The following is a 22,608-nucleotide window of genomic DNA, read 5'->3' on the forward strand; positions in this document are numbered from 1 at the left end:
TTGGTGGAATAGTGCAGATCAAGCTGTTGGGTCGCGTTACAAGCACAAGCAATTAATGGATAATTTATACTGTGTATGATGAGTCTTAGAACTTTGTTGATACATTCAAACACAAGCAATGGATAATTATTATACTGCATAAAATGAGTCGTATAACTTTTGTATGCTATTTATTAGTTTTGCTGGGTGCGATGCCTTATAACTTCTAAGGCGTGAATATTTCATTAATTTTCTATTTATCTGGTGCATATGGGTTTCAACCCTGGTCGATCTATCATGCATCTAAGCTAGGATCTGCACTAATAATTGACTCGTCTTTCTTTTGCATGCTCACAGCATATGTGCATGTTCAAGTGGTCGGTTGAGCTCTTTCCCCGGCCAGTGTTTGATGTTCATATCGATCGACGAAGCTTCTGGGAGTTCCGTCTTAAAATATTTCCCAGGAAAGCAGGTTGCTTAATTCGCCATCTGATCGAGTCTTCTATATATGTTCCGCCTTTAGAGAGAGGTTAAATCGTTTGAGAAATATAAGGCCAGAACCATTCAATTTCCGACACCTTGCTGGAACTTGCACCAAGTCATTCTGAAAATGATGATGATGATGGATTGTTAATGCATTGTGTTTATTTGGGTTGTATTGTATTTGTTTAGTTAGTAGGTTCGCGTACCGATGGACATCGATGATGTTTAAAATGCTATTTCCTGCTGGAAGTTTTATCTAATTTCTGAACTCAGTTTCAATTTGCATAATTCGAAGAGCTAAGGCAGCAGTCCCGCACGTTAACCTTGCTGTCTTTTTAAAAGAATTTGACATGAAACAAGTTTCGAGTTCAGAGGAAAAGAACGGGGAAAGAGACTAAATGGTAATTAATTGTTGGTCACAATTTTACCTTTTTTAGCGACTGTGCTTATATTAGAGATGATATATGCCAAATAATTTTTTTTTCAGTTCTGTGCTGTACTTATGCTACGTACGGGAAAGAAAGCGCTGGGTTCTCAATGAATCCTAAGTTCTGGTAGCAATGTACGCAAGAGAGGGAAATTAAACTAGAAAAGTAACTAAGAATGTGTGGTCCAATTTTCAGTATTTCCGACATAGCTAATTGATAAAATAGGTTTTATAGTTCAAGACAATATCAACTTCTCTTCCCTTCTGAGAAGCTGCGGATTCGAATCTCGCGCCTCGCATTCTGACAGTAACAGATTTAATAATGAAATGGGCACTGAAACAAGCACTTTACTTTAGCCTGGCACATATGGTAAGTAATAAGATACAGTTAGAAATGCCACACCTCAAAACTGCCACCTCCCAGTTTTATATTAATACCCGAGACTGGCATCACAGTTGACACATTCCAACCATACACAATGTTTTAAGAGCTGAACTACGCAACAACATATGTTTCATAATTCTCACAGTTCAACACTCAACACCCTATATCTTATAATATTATTTCCCAGCTGGCCTCACCATTGAATACCACTTTCTGTGAATTCTCTCAGAATGTCCTGATCCAGTTCAGGAAGATGCAGGTTCTGAAGCAAGTCAGGCTTCACATCAAAGCTGCTGCTGCTGCTAGAGGAGTTGTTGTTGTTGTTGTTGTTGTTGTTGGCAGCAGCAGCAGCAGCAGCAGTTTTGAAGCTGTTGGTCCTACTCTGAGCCATTACTGATGTACCATTATTTCCCTCTTCAGTTTTCACAATGCCAGCAGGGTTAGGATTAGGTTGTTGTGATCCCCCTTTGTTGTTGTTCATCATCTCCTGAAGGAGTTGCTGTATCACGTGCTGCTCTAATTGCTGGTTCACTTGAGATGATGATTGTGGGTTATTGTTCTGATGAGGAAAGCTTATGCTTGATGAAGTTGAACCATTAAAAGATGCTGCCTTTGTTAGAAATGGCCCTTGTTGGGACTGGTTAGAATTCATGAAGGTAGAAGAATGCTGGAAAGGTTCTTGAGTTGAAGAAGTCCGCATTAAATACTGGTAATTGTTCAATGTGACTGCGCCATTAGGAGTGTTATTAATGATACGAGGAGCTGAGAGGTTGTTACTGTTTGCTGAGTGCATCGCCATGAGTTTATTTAGTGTGCTCTGGTCAGATGGTAGATTTTGTGTGCTCACCATTTGCTCGGCTTCTTGCATCTTTTGGGCTTGGAGATTAGCTGCAGCTTGTCGAGGATAGCTCTTCAGGCTCTCTGCAAAGTTCACGTTTTTCATAAATATGCTCATCAAGAAAATGAAACCATGTGACAGACTCCATAATTATTACTGATGACTTAAGAAGTGCTCTGGAAGAATATCATAAAAACTAGAAAAGACTAATAAAGTGCAAATAATACCACTATCATCAAGCATTAGAGATATAAGGACAAAAATATTGGCTAGTCTCAAGAGTTGGAATTGTTTTTTAGATGTTACAAAAAATGAAGAAATAGTCAGCCGCATGGAAAAATTAATTGGCATATATATTGAAATTAGAGAATTTTAGACATAAATCACATATTCCATGTTCATGGATAAATAAACAATAATATCGGAAGAACTCCAGATAGCAACAAATTAAGAACACTAAAGGCAAATGTCGCATTCTAAATTTGAAAAAAAAATGGTCGTTTTCTCCGATGTACAGCTGACTAATACTAGTCATCACTATTCATCAAGTGGCAGATGAAGAACTTCTCATGCCAATTTGCTCCATCAAATAGGAAAAGTGACTTTAGCTAATTACATCTTTCAGGGTTGAGATGTAGGCATCAAAAGAGCATGCATAATAAGAATTTAATTGAAAGGCATAAACATCCATCTAAATGATATGTGAATGAACAATTTATCAGATGCTTTAGATGACAGGGGAGATGTTACCTATAGGCCCAATCTTATTCTCCCGGCTAAAATCAATCAAGTCTTTCATGCTATTTACAACCTCTGATATCTGTTGAAAACACACAGAAATAGTTATTATCACAAGTCTCCCCGAAAATATATATGCTCACAATCTAATATCAAGATTTCAAGCATAACAACAAAATATAATATTCCTTACTTGCAAACACCGCACATATCTTTTGGAAAACCCCAGGTCATTTAGTGAATGTAGCTCAAGATTTCTCACAAGCTGACGTCCTGCAGTCATGAAACTAAAGAAGAAAAGGTCAAAAAGAATGATCATGCATGCAAGTAAAATCAATGAAAGGACACAGAAAATGGCTGAGAAAAAAGATGTCCATGTACAAATTGAAGGTATGATGAAGATAGCATGAAGCCCAATAAGTTAATGGGTAACTTAACCAAGAGACCTGAAGAAAATAAAGCACAATAACATAATCATAACAAGCAATTTAAAGTGTTATGATCTGAAAAAAAATAATATCATAAAAGCATAAGTAATAAGGCTAGCACATTAGCTGATGCAGGTAGTAGAGCTCTGAATAAAACTTAATCTGCAAAGTGCAATCAAACTCGTAAAAAATGAAACTAGGAAACTTCAATCACACTGGGAGTGTGTTACAACCAAGACAAATCAAGAACCCACATTGCCGGTGCAGATTAACAACCTAATGGAAGTATGAACTCTAATCCCAAAGAATTGTGAAGAAAAAATGAAGAATTGCCCTTTAAAGCATGGAAACAGCACTTGAATAAACTAGGACTAACGTAAGTCACGGATACAGAAAATTATATAAACATAACAAATCCAAGAAAACGCAATGAGATATGTACAAAAAGGGCAATCACAAGATAAGAGTACACAAGGTAAATCCAAAAAAAAGTATTAGTTAATGATATGTTATGGCTACAACAACGATAAATTTTAAATGAGAATGTTAATCAGTTATACTAAAAATTATATACGTAATAAAGAAACTGCACAAATTAGGCATGCATTTGTGAATCACATAGAATCATGGCTCATTGTTCACATGTTGTTTGTCTTTTTTTTAAGTGTCAAATACAACTATGATACTGTTGAGATATAAATAATTTGCAAATATTAGAAGGGTACAGAGTATGTGATATGTATCACATACAGAACATACAGGTAAGCTACCTACAGTATTTTGTAAAACATAGATTGCTTTACGGCCTAGTCGTCAGAATTACAAGTTTTAAAGAAGTCAACTTTCTACATGTTACATCCCTGTCCCATGATGTAACCATTCCTCGTTTGTAAATGAATTGCCCCCTTAAGAACTTGTGGCAGAAGCAACATCATGTTCCCATATTATGCCGTAGTTAATGAAAGCATTACATATAATACTTTAACCACGACAAGTCATATTAAAAAAAAAACCGCCATGCCGAAAAAGAAATCGGGAACAATAATGAAAGTAGAATATTACTATGGCAAGAAATTAACTATATGACTAAAACTGAGCTCTGATGATATAACCATCCGTCAATTTCAACCATTTTTTAATTTGCTGGGAAAAAAGTTCAATAAGCAAGAATGAGCATGTAACTTCACTCACAGGTTGCAGCTAGCTTGCAAATCTTGAAGTGGAACCCCAGCTGTTCCACTTTCATTTACAGCAGTTTGATACTTATGAACTACCTGCAACAGCTGGTTTACCTGGCAAAATGCAGTTTGACCAATTAACAATAGTGACTATAAAAATAAATCCTGATGAGAAGCTGACATGGCTAGGATGCTTTGCTATGAAGTACTTGATAGTTTGCAGCAAGGGCAAGCTAATGATCTAGTTTGTACACAAGGTTGAATAGCTCCAGCAGGCAAATCAGTAAGAGGTGCATGAGTTATTATTCTGGTGAAAATGATAATTTGGAAAATTTTAAACTTTCATATGACATACACAAAAAGATACTCAGCACAGCAGATAACATTTTCAAACATCTGATGTGACACCTAGTGCAAAGACCTCTTAAAAGAGAAAATATAAGTAAAATAGTACACATCTTCATGACCCCTTATATATGGATACACTGCATGTGCATCTGAACTCGGTACAAAAAAAGTGCATCACCAATAAACATTGAAAATATCATTATTACAAGCCTCAATTTTACAGTGTTAATGGTTTCATTTAACAATATCTAAGAACAGATTTTGGACTATGGCCAGATGTGAAAGCTGGAGACTGTTATTGTGGTGTAGCATACCAAAGAAACTGTCAAAATAATTTAGGACAAACATAAAAATGATTTAGCGTAAAAAACCACACATAAAAAACATACTTTGGAGATACAAAAGCTGTCATTCTGATCTGTAGACATGTGGCACATGTGAATACTAGGTTGCATGGGTACGGATACGGGTATAGGACACGACAAAATTGTAAAAGGTCGGGTACTGGGACACAGCTTTATATATGCATGTTATGTATATTCTTATGTATTAAAATTAATAATTTACATAAGATCAATATATAAGAAATAGATGTGAAGCGTAGAATATACATCCAAGAAGTGCTTTAAATTAAAACATGTATTATATATTTGAGTTTACACCCTAATAAACATATGCATATATCTAGTAAGTGTCCAAGAGGTTTGGGTACGGGTACATGACAGGTACATGTACGGCTTCCTAATAGAAGTCCCAAGGTAACATATAGAAAGGTCAAGGTGAAGTTCTTAGGATTTGAATGGGTTTAGACTGTTTGGGGAGTTGTTGCTGGCTTGAGGTTGGGTTTTGAAACTTTGCTTTTCAACGTTACTAGTTTAGAACTGAATGTTATGACAGCACATTTTCTATTATTGATCAAGGATTTTTGTTTTGACAAGAACTCAACCTAACAAAATTGACAAAAACTCAACCTAACAAAATTCCAGTTTTCATACTCGCTATCTATATTTGAACCAGTCACAATTAATTTAGGGGTGTATTCAGTCCAGATACAGCTAAGATAGCTAAGATATGATACTTACCATATCAATATTTGCTTACCTATCTCGGATACAGATATCTCGGTTAGGAAAATTCATATCCATATCCGTTAAAATCGGATACGAATAAGGATATACATGCAGACTTATAAGCGGATATTCATGTAGATAAAAAACGGATATGAGAAAACTAGATAGTATTAAAAATACATATAGTTTATGTGGTGCAAAAGAGTTCATTAATAAGTTCATTATATCTAAAAAGTTAAGATTAGACATCTTGATCATCAAAATTAACTTCAAATCGATAATCTAAGGATTAAAACTATCATAACAATATGACTAATATGTGTTCGAATATTTCGAATACGGATCCAGATATTTCACTACAAAACCATATACGTAACCATATTCTATCGATCATATCTGTATCCTAACAGATACAGTTACGGATATTTACTCAGATACAGATACGATTTAGCACCCTAGTCCTCAAAAAAAAAAAGTTCAGCATTATATAAATTTTAGGTTGAACGTTGGAAGTTGCACTACTCCCCTCCCTCCCCAACACCTCCCCCTCCCCACCAAACAAAAAACAACCCACAAAAAGAATGGCACAAAAGATATCCGCTCAAATTATTCTCTCCAATACCCTGATTTGAGGCCTTGTTTTAGTTTTTATTTTTCAGATATAACAGTAACTCTTTTATTTGTCAGAGCAGTGTTTTAAAGGATAACAAAGAATAAACAATATTATTGAATATATATTATTGTGGATTTGGCTTATGCTTCAGGATTTGGAGAAGAAATTGGGCAGATTCCGTACAATAATAATTGAATAATGATGATAGTTCAGTAATAATCAATTGGCTTAATATTGCTAATTTCAATATTAAGTTACTGTAGTATGATCAAGGATAAATAAATTTTATCCTTATTAGTATGTTTATAAAATAACTAAATAGCACACCACCAAAAGTACCTCACAGCCTCAAATCATTTAACCCAAGCACCTAATTGCTTAGCTTCATGATTGTTCTCAAAAGATTTCCCAAGCCAGCAAGAAAATAAATCAGCTCAAAAAAAAAGAAAAATTAAACAAAACCCAAATAAAAAATTAGGATGATAGCAGGGTAGTGATGAATGGCAATAGTCTTGCCAAGACAAGCATATCAAGATATAAGTACAGGAAACATCAAAAGTTTGTAGTAATCCAATAGGGATTCATAATTTATGGCAAAACTAGTAAATTACTACAAGGTACAAAAATTTACAAATCAGAATCAACAAATGGTGTTGATTGATAAGGATAATGTAGCATATTAAAATAAAGTCTAAATGACTAGTCGAGCATCATATAGTTTCAATTAATAAACAAAAAATGGAACTTTATGTGAGCAGCTACATTTCATCTATAAATCTTCATCAATGCCTAATTAAGTCGGGAAAAAGAAACTTGGTGAGGTAGAATATCTATTCTAGTAAATCAACTGAAACAATCCAAATATTTCAATGCAAAAATAAGAATTCTAAATGGCTTCAAGTACTGAAAAAGAGTACACATACGCCAGGTTCCTTTTAAATCATAGTTCTTGAGAATGAAATGAACTCGACCTTTATCCAACAAGTTACAAAAATAGATGTGAAGTGTAGGATATATATCCAAAAAGGGTATGACAAGTGTTTTAAATTGAACATGCTTTGTGTAATTGAATACTTTGTCTGAATAAATATATGCATATATTTAAGGAGTGTCCGATAAGTGTCAAGTATGGGTACAACACGTGCCGGGCATGAGTACAGCTCCATATTAGAAGTACCCAGGTAACATAGTTCTAGATAGAAGGCAGCAATCACAACATCCTCCGCAAAATGATTTTTAGTAAGAATGGCATTTGATTGAGGAACCTCTCTGTGTGTGCGCCGAGGAAAAAATGGGTTGGTAAATAAGCTCCCAAGAGATAACCACATGGTGAGACTCACCCTACTTAGCACATCAAAAGGTGTGGGTTTCACCTTCTCTATCTCGTGGTAACTCATTTAGCACCTATAGATATATATGAGGAATATGGGTTTAATGGGTAGTGATGTGGGCATTTTTCATCCACACATTTAATGGGTAAGTATGCTAAAGACCCACACTTCACCAGTTAGTCCCTCATATTGGACAGATCACCATCTTAGTGGTCATAAGAAGTCCTGAAGGGAGGTAAACTCTTTTATCTGCGAAAGCTTTATTTCTCAGTTATAACTTAATTATAACAGTAAACTCTATTATTTGATAAAGCTGCGTTTGAAAAGATAACAAAATATAAACAATATTGTTGAATATAAATTATAGCAGATTTGTTTTATGCTTCAGGATTTGGAGAAGAAATAGGGCATGTCCCGTACTATAAATTAGATATTAATAATTAAATAATGATAATAATTTAGTAAAATAGTAGATTATAAAATGGACTGTAACTCTCCTTTTTCCTTTGAAATAAGATGTCTAAACCTTAAAACCGAAATACAAACAAAAAATACAGAATCATAACTGGACTTGACACAAGATATAACAGTGTAAATAAAAAAATTTAAATATCTTATATCTACCATGAATATATGAAAAATACTGTCATCAAACAAGATGTAATACCTGAGGTGCTATCGCTCTACGAGAGAAAAATTCTTCATGGCGACGAGCACAGAACTCCCAGGAAAGTATCTAAACAAATGAAATTAGCAAATCAAATTGATACTGTATTTTAGATAGGACACCAAGGAACTCCAGAAACTTCAATAACATTGAATAAGCCAAGTTGAAAAAAGAAAAGCGTAGATAGTCCTTCAATGACCTTTAGATCTGGGGTAAAAGTTATTCTAAGTTGGCCCTCACGAACCACACGGAGCTGCTCATAGACACTTTCTTGAATGGCTTTCGCATATTCCAGCACCATCAATCCTGAAGCAAGCCTGAATTCACGGGGCATGTCAAGAAATAATAGTTCATCTATAACTCCACGGTCGAATTTGATTTGATTAAGCCTAGGCAATACTTCGTGTGTGGCCTCTGTGCAAAAGAAACAATACAAGAGTCATTAACTGAAAGTTACCAAGTTATAGAGCTTAACTCTACAAAAGTATATCCACAAAAAAGTGCACAAAGATTCAGCTCAACCTCATGTAAGGGTATCTATAAACAATGAAAATTTTGAATAACTTAATCAGTACATAGTACATGAAAACTCAAAATGGATAGAGATAAAATCAAAGCTAGCAACAAGAGTGAATTAAGATTGAATCTCAATGTTTGAGCATAGAAAAGAACCAATTAACTGACAAAAAAAATACACTTTGCACCAGCATCTCTTTTTTCCTTGACTCTTGTTTCCTTAACCTTACTAACAGTAGATATACTATGAACATTATAAATTGAGAACGCTAAAGTCCAAACTTCAAAAGGAGTGCCGAGGTCAGATTTATATGCAGGAGCTAATACCAAAATAACTAGTGTTGATCCTAACTAATAAGTATCAATCATATTAGTCTTGTTTTATGCACCAAGGTCATTCATTTGTCATCATGAGATGCATCTTTTTGTGCTATCTGAAAATCCCTCTGAAAAAGGCTGTTAGTTTAGTACTATTACCAAAAGCATATTCGAAATTACAACTAAACTTTATTAAGGAGCAAATTTTAAAAAGCAAACAATGTATACAATTGAAAATGAAAATAACTAAAGTTATTGCTACATTACAAGGTAATTTTTAAATTTATTTAAAATAAGAGACTATCTTGAAAAAAAATGCAACAGGTATAATAAGTTTTTTTAAAACCAAAAGGATTTGTAAATTGTTTTATTAATGAGGAAAATAACTTAATTTCACCGAATTTATTGCAATCTATCATAAAAAGAAACTCGTGTATAACAAACATTTGTCAGCTGAAAGGATGTATTGCTTATTGCTCAGTACAAGGTTCCAATTCTACTCGATCTATTGCGCAAAAGCTTCCATGATGACATACTCCAGTTGCTAATTCAAGAAAAAGTATGTTAAAGGATTAACAAGCATATTGACACTGTTTCAGGTATTCATACTTTAGAGTGCCACTAAATCATTATCCGAGGAAATGAGGTAAAAAAAAGGCCAAAAATCAAGGTTACAAGGTACATATAGTGCCACTAAATGATGGCCTCATTAGGAAGACCTTATGAATTACTAAGTTGGACTTGGTCCTTTAAAAAGGGTTATCAATGAGTGTTGAATGTTGATGGACACTTGATATGCTGAATGTACACAACGGGAAAAATCATTATGAACTCATGTACTCAAGAGGGTAAAAATATCAAAGATATGAGTAACAAAGTAACCAATACAGTTCACTTTGGAAGCTTTTATGAACAAGAAACTCCCAAATCATTCTTCGCACATTTTCAATATGGTAGATCAAAATCGACAGAGTAATATTTACATGGGTAGCATTAGTGGTATGGAAACAGTTTCAATCCTAACTGTAGCTCTGTGATGGGGATCAAAGTCGATTAGAGTAGATTTAAGTTTTAAATTATCCGTTTGAATTATTAGCCTATTAGGATAGAGTTGTTTTGGTTTTGAAATTGTAGTAGGATTAGATGAAGATTTGGTTTCTTAAAAAATTTGAATTTTGAAGTTTTAGTAGAGATTTCAACCTATATATAAAGTGTTGTGGATTTTCATTGTAATTATAGAGATTTTATATAAATAAAGTTAGAGTTGAAAAGAATAGGTGTCTGTGAATGATTCCGTCCCTTTCAGATTAGGCAATCTTTAGTTGCATATTATTTTCACTCTCATTAAATCCCATCCATCCATCTCAAGTTTAATAAAACCCAAAACCTAATCTCAGCCTCACTTCCTCTATCACCCACGAAAACAGCTTGCGAGAGAAATCTCTCACACCTCCGCAGCTTCTTTACTCGAGAAGAACTCACGAACCCAAATCTTCTTCAACCACAATGTCATAGATGAATCCAATTATGACCGCACTGCTGTTCTCTGACTGCCTTCACCCAACTTTCAGTAACAATCGTCCGCTGAAGCCTTCTCTCTGATGAAGAACTAATCTTACATCGTGTCACCATCATCTCTTCATCATTTATGACATTCTATCTCCTCCGGTGGCCACCTTCAACGGCCTAACCAGTGACTTCTAGACCCAATGTGTGTCACTCAAGTTCACTGACGATCCGGAATTCACCATAACAGTGGTAGATTAGAAGTAAAATCTTAAGGTTGTATATCCAAAAAGATCTTCAACTTTGCAAGTCCTTCGTCAGATTAAACTCAACAAGATCCAAATCAAAGCGCTAACATTCATTAGGAATCTGTGAATTGTGTCTCACAAGGTTTGGGTATACTTGATATCAGTACAATTATTGTTAGGTGTTTAGGTTATTAATTGTAGATCTAAATTTTTCTTCTTAATACAGAGTATCTTCTGCTGATCTTTAGTGTTAATCTACACTGTTTATGTTTCTTTAGATTAGTTGTTAAGAAACCTATAGATTTGTGTCATGTTAGGTATTAGTATCAGAGCTTAAGTTTAATAGCAAGTTTATAAAAAATATATATGAATTACATCTCACACACACACAACACACACACACACACACCACACACAGCACACACACTACATCAAATATAATATATATAATATATATGAGTTACGTTCAAACTTAAGTGGATAGGAGGTCTTGTTCTCACCAAACTTTTATCCACTCATCTGTCCATTTTAATTTTGTCACTCAAATAAGCAGCAAACTCTCAAAAGACTATTCAATATCTTTCACGGATCCCAAGACAACATCAATGGATAAAAAAGTTTGATGATGACTAATTCCTATCTACTTAAGTTGACATAGATTCTCTCTCTCTCTCTCTCTCTATATATAATATATAATAGTATATAGTATAATTATATATATAATATATATATTATATGCAGATTAACAGGTATCCTTGATAAGCGAAGGCGGATTCCCGTCCTTGACAATGATATGGCACAATCCCCACCATGTGAAATTCTCTCTCCTTCACATTGTGGGGATTGTGCCATATCATTGTTAAGGAGGAAAATCCCTCCTGTCAAGGATACCCATTACGGCTTTGCGTAGCAGCCGGACCCAAAATATGGGACCAACAGAGGGAACAGCGTGCGTTGTCCCCCTCCTATTGCATAATGAGCTCACCATAATTAATGATGGCCAGCTCATTACGCAATAGGAGGGGGAACACCTCACATGTCCCCCCTGTTGGTCCCATATTTTGGAGTCATTGAGCGATTATTTCTACCCATTAATCTCTCTCTCTCTCTCTCTCTCTCTCTCTCCTATATATATATATTATATATATTATATATATATATATATATATATATATATATATATATAAAAAACTCATTATGAAATGCAAAGAATGCCATATCAACGAATCTAATCTTGAATACTTTTAACTTTCCCATTTGAGCAATCCTTGTTTCTATAAACTTTAGTAAAAGTATTAGAATGCAGCTTTCTTGGTATTCCTTGGATCACAATTACAGGCATTCAACCGCTGACCAAAGCAAAAATTGAGCAGCATAACCACAAGGCACAAAGAGATGAATGGAATGAAGCTGTTCAGCATCTTGAAAAGTATCACAATGTCAAGTTCCTAATTCTGGATGCTTACCTCATGAAGAACATAAGTAATAAGGAATTATCTTTTCAGTCAATTTTCTATAATCTAAAGAGAACAGTCAAATTTTCTACCATTGAAGTATTTCACTGCTAATTCACTACATTTAGAGAAATTATTCTGGAAAAGAAGAGTTTATGGCTACAACAGTTTATGTCGCCCTCACAATGAAGAAAGCCGGCAAGAGAGCCTCCAATTACTTACCCCTTTTGACTTGTTGAATTGCACATTAGATGCAAGAACAAGATAAGACTATTTCAAGGTTGATGGAGAAAACCCTTCCAAAGTCAAAGTTACAACTTCAGCATATGAATGCCTCACCAAAACTGTAGGTTCCTCTTGCAGAGTGAGTCCTTCATATGTTGAAGTGATAGTTTTTAACTTTAAAAGGGCTCTCTCTATCAATCTCAAATTATATCAATCTCCTTGCATTTAATATGTAGTTCAACAAACTTAAAAGGGTAGGTAGTCGGAAGCTCCTCTTGTATCCTTTCTTCAATTCGGGAAGAAGACCAAGAGTCGCAGTCAAAATCTCTTCCCTTTTCATAAATTTTCTCCAAACATGGTGAGTTAGTAACAAAAATTACTGGTAGAAAAATTTTGCTAATATTTCATCCGTTGAGTGTTCCTATTTTTATATCAAGGCAAATTCACCGAAAAGATATTTCTTATCACTTATTTTCTCAATGAGGCATGCACCAAGAATTAACAATTCACATTGCGAACATTTTTTAAGTTGAGCATCTCCATTCTATTTATATCTTTGTGGTTATCTTGCTCAATTTGCTTTAGTTAGCCAAAAAAGCCAACAATTATGATGTCAGATATCAAAAATGTTAAGTTCTCGGTTCTACTATGTTCAACCAAAGTTCGAGGAACTAAGGATTGCTTACAGGTAAGTGAAATTGTAGATCATTAATTTTTATTATTTATAATTTATCTTCTGCTGATCTTTAGTATTAATATGCATTTGCATTCCTTAAGTTTCTTTGGATTAGTCATTAGGAAAGTTATAGATTTGTGTTGGAACACTCTGACATCTTCCCACTGAGTTCGTATATGGAGGATTCAAATTTGTCAACTCAACAAGCCAGGTCTGAAGATGAACTCTGCCACCAACAAGCCAGGTCTTGACCAATAATACTAGAGCGAGATTTCATTGCTAGCAGTTGATATCGCCCTCCTGTCAACAATGTGGCAGCATATAACTTGCTTGCCCGCAGCTACACTAGCAGGAAAAGCATTCATGATTTAGAACCAAACCACCTGAACAATTAATGGACTATATGAATGGACTATATGGTGATGCTGGTAGGGTTCAAGAAGCCTCTGCAGCATGTTTTAGCAGTCAGAAAAGGTGCTTAAGACCTAAAAAGCAGAATTTTAAGTTTAATTATTGTTCATCACCATTTCTATTTTCTTTTATTTTTTACTTTTCCCCTTGGTAACTTTCTCCTGAAGATTAGTCTAAAACTTCATTCCGCCTCAGGTCTCACAGTGAAAGGAACAGCTTTGAGCTAACTGACTAAATTGATTCATAAAGCTAAATTTTTATTTTATTTTTATTTATTTTTTTTTTTTGTAAAGCAGGTGAGTGGTAGTGAAGAAAATTAACAACAGATCTCAGTCAAAGAATTAATGTACTTACCAAACCCCTTTCCAGATTTAGAACCACAAATATCACATTGCCATGCATCCTACAAGAAGTAATACAGTATAACAAATCAGAAGGCAATTATGAACACATGCCAAAAAGTGACCAAACATGGTGTCTACATGTATGCAGTAAAATACTTGTGGAAGAAACAAAATAATTTGAATAGAAACACTGAGTTAAAAGTACAAACATATAAGAATGGATAAGGCTGCAAACAAAACGAAAAACTAACCATAGCTGCTTGAGGAAATGCGCCAAGGGCCTGGCTACCAACATTTTCATACAATGACAAGCACCATCTCTTCTTAGCTTTCGGAGCAAAATATTCTCCTACAAACTTCCTCCAGTACAATATAGAATTGTCCTATAGGGAAAAGGAACATACTTAGCCAAATGTGTTTTGCAAAAAATATACGAAATTTATCCAAAAACTATCAGAAACTCACAGGTGGTCGATGACGTTGGTGATACATATATTGCATAAGCCGCCTAGCACACAATCCGCTATCAGAAACGCGTCTCACAGGAGGAGGTACAGCTTGCACTTGTAAATTGCTTGGCCTCAGATGCTGAGACATCAACGGGCCCCGCTGCATATGTGGCATCGACTGAAAAATCTGTTGCTGCTGCTGTCGCTGATGTGCAAGCCTCTGCTGTTGAATAATCGCATTCAGCTGAGGATTCTGATGCCCTTGCAGTTGCAAAGACTCCGGCCTCTGAAGCAGCTGATGCATAACTTGCTGTTGCAAAACATCTTCTTGCCTCATATCCAGCCTTGGCTTTTTCTGGGCATAGACTGAACTTGTTCCTGGCTCCTGTTTTATTGGCTTTAGCTGTTCTTGGTGAGGACTCTGTTGGATAATGGAGGAGCCATCCATCATCGAAGAGCCTGATATGTTATTAGACGAGAAGGAAATAGGAGAAGCAGGAAGGCGCATGTACGACTCGTTGTTAATACTCGAGCTCCTTTGAAGCTGTTGCCCACCTCCGGATAATGCTGAGTTGGCATCGGTGACCAAAGAGCTGGCTCCAATGCTGGGGGCAGAGGAGTTTGCTGTGCTATTCATTGGCCCGTGGTTCATCTCTCCATTGACATGGCCTATGCCGGACCGAGCTGGACCAGACATGGAGCTAGCTTGGGCTGGGCTCTGACCATCACCCTGGAAGAAAATTCCAGAAGCCACAGAAGAATTGGAAGGACCTCCACCTACAGATACCCTAGACGGGTTACCTGAGGGGCCGGCCGCCAACTGGCGGCTAGAATCCAAATACCTCTCCAGTGCAAGACCTATTCCAAAGAAATTACCCTTTTAACACAAGAAACTACTTAAGAGGTATCAAAAAACCTTTTCCCTCTGCTTTAAGAATAACTATTCAGAGAAATTTAAACCCAGATCTATTCTTGAAGCTTTAGATATGTTTCTTTCGAATGTAGGTTAAAGATAAAAGAAAACCCCTCAAGCATAAAAAATGATTTCACATCAAAAAAAAATTCTCACATCAATTAGAGAGACTAAATCTGTTCAAATCATCAAAAAAAAGTACCAAAATCACCCACGCTAAACCCTTGATTCCTTAGCCCAAACAAGAGCTACCAACAAAGAAAGTAGGTGAGATCACCTTCCTATAAGTTTAAAGACGCCCAATTCATCCACAATTGCAGTAGAAACAGCTATACCAGTGTCAGAAATAAGTAACCTTTGTGTTCTTTACAACTGCTACGAATTTAATGTACAAGGGTGAAATTCCAGTTTTCTTTCAACATGCAATGCTTCTAAATCAACCAAAAACTCAAATTGAACTATTTCCCCCAAATTGTTAAAACCCTAGCTGCCCAACAACCCAATTATACAGCTAAATCCCAAATGAAATCAACACAAGAAAACAATAGAAGACCTAGAAATCATATAACCCTAATCAATTGACCTTATCCTAAATTCAAGTCCACAAATTTCGCGTGATCCACAAAAGATCGCAGCTCCCATCAATCTTCAACAAGTCGATCAAGCGAAATTTTATAATAGCGAAAATATAGATGAGGGCAGAGAGCTTACCGTTTGAAATCCAGCGAAAATATGGGAAAAAATCGTGGGCAAAAAATATCAAGAGACAGAAAAGTGAGCTCTTTTTTTTTTAATTTTTATTTTTTATCAGCAATTAACCTCTCGAATCGCCTCTTGTTTCGCATCGATCGATGGGAGTGGTTTTATACGTCGCGCGAATTGAAGATGGACTGGAGTTGGTCCGCCACCGGCTGTATCCGGTCGCTTTGGCAGTTTGCACGCTATGTGTCGAGTTGGCACGCCGACGTCGTGAGCAGCTGACTGGATTGGGCGGTGGGCTCGGGTTCTCACAACCGGCAGCTGGAAGTGAATAGTTGGTGTCCCTAGGCACGTGATGCGCGCATGCCGTGAGTGAGCTTTAATGAGAAGACTGAGAAGACTGAAAAAGGCGAAGGACTCCTTTATTAATGACTGCAATTATGTGTTTGGACTGAAAATACAACTATAGTTCAAAAATAAGAGATTTGATACAGGGACCCAAAATATTTTACCAATAGAAATGATAAATGATGACCAACTCATTATCCAATAGGAGGGGAACACCTCACTTGTCTCCCCTATTGGTCCCATATTTTGGGTCATTAAAGAATTTTCCCAAAAATAATATAGATGATAGGATCTATCTACATTTTCTTATCATTTTAATTTTTATTTACATACAGATAGGATTTTTAACTTATTCACTAAAAAATATTTTTTATTTACTTCTATAGGATTTCTAACTTGTTCACTTAAATATCAGGGTCTGATATGAACTTTTCTAGAAAAGAAACTCAATTTTATTCCTTTTGTAAGTAAGGTTACTGATCTTAATTTAGCGTTAACTTGTTGATGTGTATATTGTAACTGCAGGCATCTAAGTGTTTGACTTAAAGAGACCTACCATAAATGAAGTTTATTTTGTGGATGCTTGTTAGTAAGTTTTGAATTGCAATAATTAAAGTGAGTTTAATAAATATTTTTCACAGCAGTTAACACATCTCAATTTAAATTTCTTTTTAAAATTTATTCAAAGTGCAAACCGTTAGTAATGATGTATTAGAATTTACATAAAACTGGCAAAATATAATCTAGCACTTCCCTATCGTTACTGTTTTGCATAATTATATTAATTTGGCATCATATTACTTAATATATTTCTCTAACTCTATACACAAAATTGCACATCCAACTTTTCTGTAGAGTGCCACTTTATTCATGTTTTCTTTTTATATGAAAAAATAGGTTAATAAAGGAATGAGTTACGTTGGTCAAAGACCATTAGTATGTGGGTTGAGTGATAACGAAACAGTTAGCAATAAAAGTAACATCAATAAAAAAAATGGTGTCTAGATTAATTAATAATTCGCTAGTAGAAAATTGACCATCCTAGACGTAACATCTACATAGATTTTTCTATCTAAAATGCTAAAATCCTAAACAAAAACGTCTGTGTAGGATGCATAACATCCTAGACTAAATTGTTCATCTAGAATAGTGGGCCCTACAAGGAAAAGTAATTTAAAAGTTCGCNAAAAAATGCTCTGCTCGTTGCCCTCTTCAAGTACTTTAAGGGCCTGGTTGTTTTCCATCATTTTCCAAAAACTTGTTTCCCTCATTTTTTGGTGTTTCTCTTAATTTTATAATAAAGTGTTTCTCATGTTCGTTTCGCCAAACAATATATAGGGCTAATTTTCACCACTTTTCTTAGTTTGGCTCCATCTAAATAATAATAAAATAATTGATATGTGAATAGATTCCCACATTTCTAGTGTTTGGTCCAAACTAAAAAAGAAAAAACTATGGTTATGGTCACCACAACGTGCTTACCACCCCATATAGGATAAAACTTTTGCCAACATAAATTGAGGGTAGAACATATATTCACCATCACATAAAAATGTTTACATATTTTGAGGGACTAATTTACAAAAAAAATTAAAGATTTGAGAGACTTATTTGCAAAAATGTTTATAAATTTAAGTTAGTAATTTGTAAAATCTTTAAAGATTTGGGGGACTAATTTCATAAGGCTAAATATCTATATTGGTATTTTAATTCCACCTCATTTACCAAGAATGTATTTTAATTAGACAAACATGCTTTAAGGTATTTTAATTGATTCAGCTTACCAACAAGATCATTTTTCTCGTCGGCAACAAGTTTTCCGGCGAGAGCTCGTCACGTGCGTGGCACGTGATGACTTAAACTATTTTTTAGCTGCTGATGTGACACAGATCTGTCCTATTTTGGGTGAATTGGGATTTTTAGAGGGTTAATTCCTACCTTTAAACACTGCCACGTCAGAAAATCCGTGCCACATCAGCAGCTAAAAAATAGTTTAAGTCATCACGTGCCACGCACGTGATGAGCTCTAGCCGGAAAACTTATCACCGACGAGAAAAATGGCTTTGTTGGTAAGTTAAATGAATTAAAATGCCTTAAAGCAGGTTTGCCTAATTAAAATACCTTCTTGGTAAATGGGGTGGAATTAAAATACCAATATGGGTATTTAGCCAATTTCATAATATGAACATTTGAGGAAGAAATTTAAAAATGTTTAAAGATTTGAGGGACTAATTTTACATTTAAGGACATGATATTAACCCCAAACATAGGACAAAGGTTTTGTTGCACTCAATTTTGGTCAATATCATCATAGTATGCCTCACTACAAAATCTATAGTAGCAATGTTGCCCGCATGTGTTGTCTCCCTAATACATTACTAGTATAAACTTTGGTTGCATGCATAAAAAAAGGCCATCACTATAGCATCAACTCACATAAACAATACCATAACAACCATTTTCAAACAATTATGATCTGATTAGCTAGTAAAGCCAAACCTATCTACGTAATCTCCCAACACAGTAGTATATAGGCTACAATAACATATTCAAGGAACGCATTTTGCTTATTTTTAAACACATATATGTTTATTCTATTAATTAGAATCAATTAGTTCTTTGTAGAAAATAATAAAATACCATTTTAGGAGCAGAACACAGTCGTTTGCATACTACGATGAAAACATTAAGCAATAGGGGCATTACAACCAAAACTAGCTGGAAAAAGACCATTCAAAAGTAAATTTTCTCAAGAATTCACTAAAATAATTATCTAATTGATATCACAAGACAGAGAATGTTGTTTATTATTGATAATCTCTAAACTACTAAATATTAATCTTTATAGAGAAATCAACATATGTCTTGCCCTATGCCTAACCAGACTAATTCAAAACAAAGATAATATCTGCCTCAGCACGGCCGACTTGATTGGCCGACATCTCGCATAACCAAGTCAAAAGACGGTACTACTTGGTCAACCCCTCAATTGACTCCACAAGCGATCCGACTCGACCCACTGTTCAGCCGACATCACATAACTGAGTCAAAATGCAGTACTACTCGGCCAACCCCTCAATTGACTCCACAAGCGATCTTACTCGGCTTACTGTTTGTCATGCCATGTTTCCCAAAATACCCAGGAACCGGAATGCGAACAAGCCCGCGACGTATTAGATTAAGGAGAATAAATAAAAATAAACATTTCTTCTTAACCTAATACGCTAAGCGTCATGAAATAAATATAATGCGAAGTCACAGGTTCCCGATCACAATAGCGAGAATATAATGAACAACACAAAAGAAAATAATACATATCACAAATGAATATCATCCAAGACATATTATTCGGGTCAACATGCCCTTATACAAAATGAACAAATGAATACTAAAGAGATACAAAATACACTGATCAAAAGGAAATGAAAGTGCTACAAAAATAAACCGAAAGGATCCTCTAGCTCTGGCGTATCTCCAAGCTGAACATGTCCTTCCTCTAAGTCTGACGTACACCAGAGAAAATAAGTGTACGTCAGCGTACATGGCGCACCGCAAGATCCCACAAAACAAATAGAACGAATGAAAACTCAAGCGAAAAACGATACGATAACAGAAATGACAAAAGGATGTGCAACTGGAAATCCAACAAAATCAACCAAGTAACAAGTCGATCATACAGCTAGCGATCAGAATAATCATCCAAGTAACATGGTCATACAACTAGATGGAATTAATACTTAAAAATCTACAATAAAAGACGTAGTACGTCGAGTGAAATAATCCAAACAAGGAAACCCTCATGTATATACCATATGTCTCAAATTATAGATAATTAAATATTAACCCCGATCTATGTATGAAAAGAAATACAAATAGCCTACATCTCACAAGAAATCATACCTAGCCAAGAAACGAGGTCATGTAACTAGTCATCCTATAACAGGTCACTGGTTCACATCTCACACAGAGTCAAAGCTCATATTATCGAATAAATGGCTGTTCACAAATCTCCTACGTGCATCCAATAGCGCTACACAAACTCGGTCAGAGGACTACACGCAATCTGTTTTTAGCCTGGTCCAGACTCAAGCTAAACTCGGGTGAATATCAAATTCACGGACCAAAGTGCCTACACAAACTTCACTTTGACCCAACAAACCAACCCCAGTACTACACAAACTCACTAGTGCGAGCTTGGAAGATACATTAACAGTCACATCCGATCACATGAATAAAACTTCCTCATCCCAACTCTTTTCGTTTTTCTAAGTCAACAATCAAAGTCCACAATATCTCTGGTTCACCACCTAAATCAGTCAACACACCCACACATGTCACTAGGTGTGTTTATGACGTACGAGGTCACTAAGTCATGAACTACTAAGGTTCTCAGTCACAACAATGAACAATCAATGTAACTAATCATGTGCAATAATATCATAGCATATCAGATAATCAAGTCTAAGAATTATAAATCATGAACAAACAACTATATAATTCAAAAAATAATTCATTTTCCAAAATAACTTCTTATAAGTTATCATAATTTTCCTCAAATGATTCCGTTCTCAAATAAATTCTTTTTAATTAATATAATTATCCAAAAATGATTCCGCTGTCGAAATAAATTCTTTTAGTCTATTATAATTATTCTGAAAATACTATTTATCACATAATTACAATTTATTTAATATTATTCATCAAATCCATGCAGATAATTATATCACAAATTAACATAAACAGATAATTTACAATTTCATCAATAAGCCCACGTAGATAATTATTAACAGATGAAAAATTACAGATAATTCATAATAAATAGAAAAATTCAGATCTGAGCAAGTGGGATCTTGCCTTAAAATCATGTCAACCCTCTGAAACAAACAACAAGCAATCCACAAGTGCAAACAACATGTTTTCTCTTGCCACACGTCGATGATCTCGTCATCGTGTTGGTATTGTGCTTCACAAAGCTCTCAAAATTCATAAGAAAAAGATCTAGGATTTTTGAGGGGGAGAGGATGGCTGCTAGGGTTCAGAGATATGATCAAAAAGAGGATTTTTTGTGAAAAACATAGGTATTTATAGAGGCAAACCCGAAACAAACACGTTTGACCCGAACCAGGAAACCTAGTCTGACTAGGAAAATCACCTTCAGTATTTTGGTTGTAACTTTCTCATCCGACCACAGAATGAGATAATTTAAGACTTGTTTGAAATCTGTTGAAGAGACCTACAACTTTGGTCTTTTAAGTTTTTCTAGATTCTAACTACATCATTGTGTAAAACATAGAAACTCTTAACTAGTCATTTTCCCAGATTTCTCTTCGTGCATGTTTTGTGCATTTGCACTCATATATTCATAAATATACATTGAATTAGTCTCAAATCAATTTTTATCATACTCAAACATCAAAATATATTATTTTTCAGCATAAAACATATTTATCATTATTTATCATGAAAATTTTCAAATTTACGGGGTTTTACACTGTTCAACCAACATCTCGCGTAACCGAGTCAAAATGTGGTACTTCTCGACCTTGGACCTGATGAGTCGAAGATGGCAGTTAGCTTTGTAATACCAATTTTTTTTTTGGAACGTGGCTAAGATATACCAAATCTCAAGTTTAACAAGCAAACCCCCCATCTTAGAAAATCTCTAACCACCTAATAAAATTATCTCTTAAAAATTCCTATCCATCTCCTCTACCTTTTCTTCACAGTAACTTCCAAAAAAACAAACAGAGAGGGAAAAAGAAAAGAGAGAACTAAGAAAAATAAAATCAGAGGATTAGGTACTCAAGCACAGGGAACGGATAGGGATTTCTAAATTCAGAGTTCTAATTTATTTCTCGGCAAGCATTTTCCTATCCTTTAACTCTTTTATTTTTATGATCTCCTTATCTAAATATTCGTATTTCTTTGTAGAAAATAATGAGGAATAGATTGTAGTTAGTTTTTATATATGTTTGATTACGATGTTGTAAGAAAAATCTTGACACCTTATGCAAAC

At 35.0% G+C, this 22,608-nt stretch overlaps 1 protein-coding gene across 1 annotated transcript; it reads right to left on the reverse strand.

The window, feature by feature from the left end:
- LOC109826203 (probable transcriptional regulator SLK2) lies at window positions 1,285-16,410 on the reverse strand. Its single transcript, XM_020393200.1, has 10 exons — window positions 16,257-16,410; window positions 14,649-15,490; window positions 14,435-14,566; window positions 14,194-14,242; window positions 8,685-8,899; window positions 8,486-8,554; window positions 4,470-4,570; window positions 3,044-3,137; window positions 2,863-2,932; window positions 1,285-2,195 (listed from the first exon to the last, which is right to left on the reverse strand). Exons 2-10 carry the CDS (start codon window positions 15,327-15,329, stop codon window positions 1,468-1,470), a joined length of 2,139 nt encoding a protein of 712 aa, XP_020248789.1. The 5' UTR covers window positions 15,330-15,490; window positions 16,257-16,410; the 3' UTR covers window positions 1,285-1,467.

Source organism: Asparagus officinalis, chromosome 10 (assembly GCF_001876935.1).
Source record: "Asparagus officinalis chromosome 10, Aspof.V1, whole genome shotgun sequence".
Taxonomy (NCBI): domain Eukaryota; kingdom Viridiplantae; phylum Streptophyta; class Magnoliopsida; order Asparagales; family Asparagaceae; genus Asparagus; species Asparagus officinalis.